Source organism: Rhamphochromis sp. 'chilingali' (assembly GCF_963969265.1).
Source record: "Rhamphochromis sp. 'chilingali' genome assembly, chromosome: 1".
NCBI lineage: Eukaryota > Metazoa > Chordata > Actinopteri > Cichliformes > Cichlidae > Rhamphochromis > Rhamphochromis sp. 'chilingali'.
The window spans coordinates 56,845,991-56,852,043 of NC_137929.1; the positions used below are offsets into that span (position 1 = coordinate 56,845,991).

A 6,053-nucleotide genomic window follows, 5' to 3' on the forward strand; every position below is an offset into this window, starting at 1 on the left:
AAAGAAAAGACATCCAGGTTATGGTGGATTTGCTTTGTAGTACACGACCAAAGTGGGTTGAGTTTGCAGGAATAATCCAAGAACATTCTACTGGCTAATACGAGAGATATGAGAACTGAACTACCTTCATAGTAGAGAAGGTGGTTCTACAATTGACCTTGATGACTGAGCATCTTCACAGACACACCTTTGTAGTACTGTGAATGTGGAGTTACTTGAATAAGCCACAACCCTGCTTCATACACTCAACAAAAATATAAACGCAACACCTTTGTTACTGCTCCCATTCCCCATGGGATGGACGTAGAGACCTAAAATTCATTCCAGATACACAATATAACCATCCCTCCCAAACAGTGGTCACAAATCAGTCCAAATGTGTGGTAGTGGGCACATCTGCCATATTGAGATAATCCATCCCACCTCACAGGTGTGCCACATCAGGATGCTGATCTGACATCATGAGTAGTGCACAGGTGTACCTCAGACTGCCCACAACAAAAGGCCACCCTGGAATGTGCAGTTTTTTGCCCTATTGGGGGTCTGGGGACCCAGAACCGGTCAGTATCTGGTGTGACCACCATTTGCCTCATGCAGTGCAACACATCGTCGCCTGGAGTCTATCAGATTGTCAATTGTGGCCTGTGGAATGTTGGTCCACTCCACTTCAATGGCTGTGCGAGGTTGTTGGATATTCGTGGGAACTGGTACACGCTGTCGTATACGCCGGTCAAGCACATCCCGAACATGCTCAATGGGTGACATGTCCGGTGAGTATGCTGGCCATGCAAGAACTGGGACATTCTCAGCTGCCATCTGCCCTGAACAATGTGAACCATGATTCATCCGTGAAGCGCACACCTCTCCAACGTGCCAGACGCCATCGAATGTGAGCATTTGCCCACACAAGTCTGTTACGGCGACGAGCTGGAGTCAGGTCAAGACCCCGATGAGGACGACGGGCATGCAGTTGAGCGTCCCTGAGACGGTTTCTGACAGTTTGTGCAGAAATTGTTTGGTTGTGCAAACCAATTGTTCCAGCAGCTGTCTGGGTGGCTGGTCTCAGACGATCTTGGAGGTGAACCTGCTGGATGTGGAGGTCCTGGGCTGGTGTGGTTACACGAGGTCTGCGGTTGTGAGGCCGGTTGGATGTGCTGCCATATTCTCTGAAACGCCTGGGGAGACGGCTTATGGTTGAGAAATGAACATTCAATGCACGGGCGACAGATCTGGTTGACATTCCTGCTGTCAGCATGCCAATTGCACGCTCCCTCATTGCTTGTGGCATCTGTGGCATTTTGCTGTGAGACAAAACTGCACATTCCAGGGTGGCCTTTTGTTGTGGGCAGTCTGAGGTACACCTGTGCACTACTCATGATGTCAGATCAGCATCCTGATGTGGCACACCTGTGAGGTGGGATGGATTATCTCAATATAGCAGATGTGCCCACTACCACACATTTGGACTGATTTGTGACCACTGTTTGGGAGGGATGGTTATATTGTGTATCTGGAATGAGTTTTAGGTCTCTACGTCCATCCCATGGGGAATGGGAGCAGTAACAAAGGTGTTGCGTTTATATTTTTGTTGAGTGTAGTACAGGACTTGTGTCTTTAAATACTGCAGGCTTTATGAATTGATAATGAACAGGAGCCACCCAAAAACGTGTAAAACCAGATTACAGTTCCATCAGAGAGGTGAGAGAAAAAGAATGGAAGGAAGAAAAGAAACCATCACACGAGGAGCTGCCTGTGCTCGTGCTGTTGTCAGATGGCCTCTGTTTCAAATGGACTTCAAGTCTTTATTTACGTGTTGGCTGATTGTTGTCTACACGTAAAAATATCCCAAAATATTACGTAACAGTAATTACTCAGTTGACTACTTTATTTTGTGTCTGTCACTAGAGAGCAGCAAAGTGCCATACAAAAAAAAAACTACAACCCTCCACATAATACAAATACATCCTAGTTTCATGCAGTTCTGTTTTAACTTCGTACCTACAACACTGCTTTGTTATTTGTCAGAACAAACACATGAAACGTCTTCAAGAAACTTAAAGAAGTCCAGTCATTTTCCTTTCCAAGCTCCTTAGAGTACATAAATATTCTTACACATTAACCTGACCGATAGTATTGTCCTTACCACCCAGACTAACTGGTCTAATAGTTTACAGTTAAAAAGTGTTATCCACGAATATTCACAGCTAACGAACGTGAGTGGATTTAAAAACACTCAGCACAGAATCGGCTACACCACACACACCTGACAACAGTGTGCGCTGCTGTAGGAGAACAGCTATTGGTCAATAAATTGAAGAAGAGCCAATCAGAGAGTTCAAATATGTGCGCGGTCTGTTGTTTCAGTCAAACTTTGTAATGTAACGTAAAAGCGCGTAAAAACTGCTCCTCTGAGCTTCCTGGTTTTTAACAGTTTAACAGGTCAAACCTGGTTAAACAATTTTAACTGTGAGATATTCTTAGACTATACACACCCATTAATGACAACGGCACCACAACACAACTTAAACAGCATAAAACTGTTATTATTATTATTATTATTATTATTATTATTATTATTATTATTATTTATTTATATTTTATATTTTTTTATCTGTATAAAATGTTCCCTTCCTAGCTCAGACGCCATATCTATCTATCTATCTATCTATCTATCTATCTATCTATCTATCTATCTATATGTATATATATATATATATATATATATATATATATATATATATATATATATATATATATATATATATATATATATATATATATATATATATATGGCGTCTGAGCTAGGACGGGAACAGAAGTAAGAATGCATGAAACCTATGTGTTATCGGCAATCACGTGGTGTGCACAGGGCGTGGATGTTCCCTTTGTGTGGAAAGGAAAACGAAACTTAACAACACTTCTTGCTGTAAGATTCTACAGCGAACAACTGAAGTTTAATATTAGAGGCGTAATATTACAAATTTAATATTAAACTTCAGTTGTTTGCTAGGTCTGGCTTTGGGGAGTACACAAAACTGGACGTGTACATAATGAAAAGAGAGAGAAAATGCTGCCCTTCCTGATTCTTCTGTTTCTAAACCCACTGATTTCTGCCGCACAAGGTGAGCATTGTATTAGTAGATCAATGTGAATGTGTGAAAAACGATTAAATAACAGGTTAATACATTTTATGTGAGTTTAATTTGTTGCTTTTTTATTGTAGTCTATATTTAGTCTTTTTGTTTTTCATAAAAAAAACCTTTACATGGGAAGTTAATGCGACAGTACAAAGTGCCTGTAAGATTCGTATGACAGAAACGTATAAATATGTCTATTTTAAAAACAGTATCGATAGTGATGTGGAAAGAAAAGGCTTCGTAAAACACGGAAACGCTGACGCATTTGTTTCCTGCTATTTCAAACAGCGACATCTGCTGGCGTATTGGAAATCGCCCCTGCAAACCTGCAAACAAACGTATTATCAAACTGTCAATAACTGTGATGTGTTTTTTCTTGACTTCTAAGCTTCTAAGACTAGTTTGCGCCATCTGTTTTTTTTTCTAGACACTGGCAAGCAAAGCTAGAAGCTGCCATCGCCTTAGTTTTAATTTGTAGTTAAGTCTAATTTATCTCTTTAAAAATGAAAAGACTTGAGGTGTTCTCCTTGTTTATAATTTCAGTTCAGTTTTATTTATTTAGCATCAAATCCCAACAACAGTTGTTTCAAGGTTCTCTATATTGTAAGGAAAAGACCCTACAATAATAGATGCAACTAAGGTATTAATACAGTATAGCCAATCATAATATTGTGGTACTTTGGCTGCTTCAATTTTTTTCCTCACTCCTATTAAATATGTGGATCAAAAGGATACAAAGGAGCAAACTCAATGGTTGTGGAGATTCATATCAAAGGGAACAGTCAACAGAAGGAGAAGTGTTTGTGTGTGTGCTTTTATGGTTTAGTCTAAAACTATAGTACAGAAGACGTTGATATGATTTTCCTGATTTTAATGTACAAGTTAAAGTCATTTAAGGTTAAGGTCTGGGAACACACATCAGTGCAGGTCCTCACAGAGAAAGAGAGTCGATTCTGTGTAAGTGGTGTAATGATTTATCCACCACACATCAGATGATGCCAAGTATGTCTGTTGTTTTGTCTCTTGCCCAGTTCATCAGAGCTTTGCAGTTCCTCTTTAAAGTTACTTGTTCCTATTGGCTGCTGTAAAAGTGAAGACCTATACTCTGACCCCTTTAACCTCTCTGATCTTTGTTGTTTCCTCTTTCAGACATAAAAACCATCACAGCTAGGCTTGGAGAAAAAGTCACTCTGCCATGTCAAGCTCCAAACAGCAACAACCTCGCAGGTGTGGAGTGGAGCAGACGGGACCTGGAGCCAGAATATGTTCTTTTGCTCCGAGACGGGCACATTGTTCCAGAAGACCAGCAACCATCTTTTAAAGACCGGGTGGAACTCCAGGACCAACAGATGAAAAATGGAGACGTGTCTTTGATTCTGGAGAAAGTGAAAGCTGCAGATAATGGAACATACGAGTGCCGCATCCTCACGCATGGGGGAGAACGGAGAAAGAGAGCTGTGAAAACCATCAGCAGCATAAACCTGAGTGTTGTTGATCCTCCAGGTGAGTGAGTAGAGTTGAGTGTGTGTGTGATCAGAGGTGAAGCTGCTTCCTGCTTGTTGATGTTTGTTTCTAAAGATGTTGTTGATGAGACTTTGTAGAAAGCAGCTGGTCTGAGTGATGTGATCAGAGTGCAGTAGATAATGTCTGACAGCAGTTTGAAGAGGAAATGGATTCTGTTCTGTTCTTCACTCATCACCTACCTGACAGCTGACACCTCACACCTGTTTCTCACCTGCAGGTCAGACAGGAGAAAACCCAGACGATGGAGGAGGGAAGATTGGATCTGTTGGACCTGCAGCTATTCTGTCAGTTTCTGCTGTGCTTCTTGTTGCTGCTGTTGTTGGCTTTTTGATCTACAGAAAACACAAACAACAACAGAGTCAGGAATCATACCAGCCTCCAGCTGAACAACCGCCTGTCTGAAAATTTTCAGAGCTTTTTTCAGCTTTACTTTAAATTTCCTGCTGCTGTTCCAAGTTCTCACTTCTGACATTCAGCATGTGGAAATATAATATAGGTCCGAATCTGGGCCCTGTACTATGAAGCAAGTTCAAAATACCCAGGGTATCTTTCCTGACATTGGTGGTCATAAGAAGCTTGTCATCTAGTTGCTTGGTTAACCCATGAGTGAATAAAGATAAGATAACCTGTATTAGTCCCACACGTGGAAAATTTGTTTTGTCACAGCAGAAAGTGGACAGTGTTATATAGTCAAAGGAGCTTGCAAAGAAAAGTGTCTGGACATCTTTAAGTTACTTGAAGATGTTTCCGAGATGTTTCTGAGAAGCTTCTTCAGTTCTGAAGAAGCTTCTCGGATGAGAGGTGAAACATCTTCAAGCAACTTAAAGATGTCCAGACACTTTTCTTTGCAAGCTCCTTTGACTACGATGACCTGGATGACTGAGAACCTTCACAGACAGTGTTATATAGCAAAGATAAGACTACAATATGAATAACATACTGTATACTGTCCAATGTAAACTCTGTCCACCTGGAACTGATGTAAAATCTTATAAGATAATAATAATATAATATAAAGAGTTTGGACAACTATTACTATCCACGCGCTGGTCGGAAGGCTCTTCCAGGAATGGTGATGCTGTTTGCCACAGACTTAGTTTGTCAGTAGGAAGTGATCTCACACCTCATTTCATACCTACAGATCTCTAATCTATGACCTAACCTGCTATTGAACAGGTTAGGTCATAGATTAACAAGGAACCCCAGGAAAAAGTGAACCACCTTCATAGTACAGATTGAACCCTGAAGTTTGAAGTTACCTGGATAAGAAAAATTCTCCCAATAGGCCTTTCATCTTCAGTTTCTTTGTACAGGGCAGTTAATAAACATTCATCATCTGAGGAATACCTCTTCATCCTCACCTCAAAACAGAGCAAAGAGAAAATGAAATCA

The 6,053-nt window shown here is 40.8% G+C and overlaps 1 protein-coding gene across 1 annotated transcript; it reads left to right on the top strand.

Annotated features, from left to right (window-relative positions):
• Positions 1-2,854: 2,854 nt before the first annotated feature.
• On the top strand, positions 2,855-5,225 carry LOC308406834 (myelin-oligodendrocyte glycoprotein-like). Its single transcript, XM_080898086.1, has 3 exons — positions 2,855-3,122; positions 4,287-4,640; positions 4,879-5,225. The coding sequence occupies exons 1-3, from the start codon at positions 3,068-3,070 to the stop codon at positions 5,061-5,063; spliced, it is 594 nt and encodes a 197-aa protein (XP_080754212.1). The 5' UTR covers positions 2,855-3,067; the 3' UTR covers positions 5,064-5,225.
• The last annotated feature ends 828 nt before the right edge of the window (positions 5,226-6,053 follow it).

Excerpts from the sequence above, each read along its gene's own strand:
- LOC308406834 (XM_080898086.1), top strand. The coding sequence starts at position 3,068 with ATGCTGCCCTTCCTGATTCTTCTGTTTCTAAACCCACTGATTTCTGCC. Across the intron at positions 3,123-4,286 it reads ACTGATTTCTGCCGCACAAG|ACATAAAAACCATCACAGCT; the intron begins GTGAGCATTGTA and ends TTCCTCTTTCAG. Across the intron at positions 4,641-4,878 it reads GAGTGTTGTTGATCCTCCAG|GTCAGACAGGAGAAAACCCA; the intron begins GTGAGTGAGTAG and ends TCTCACCTGCAG.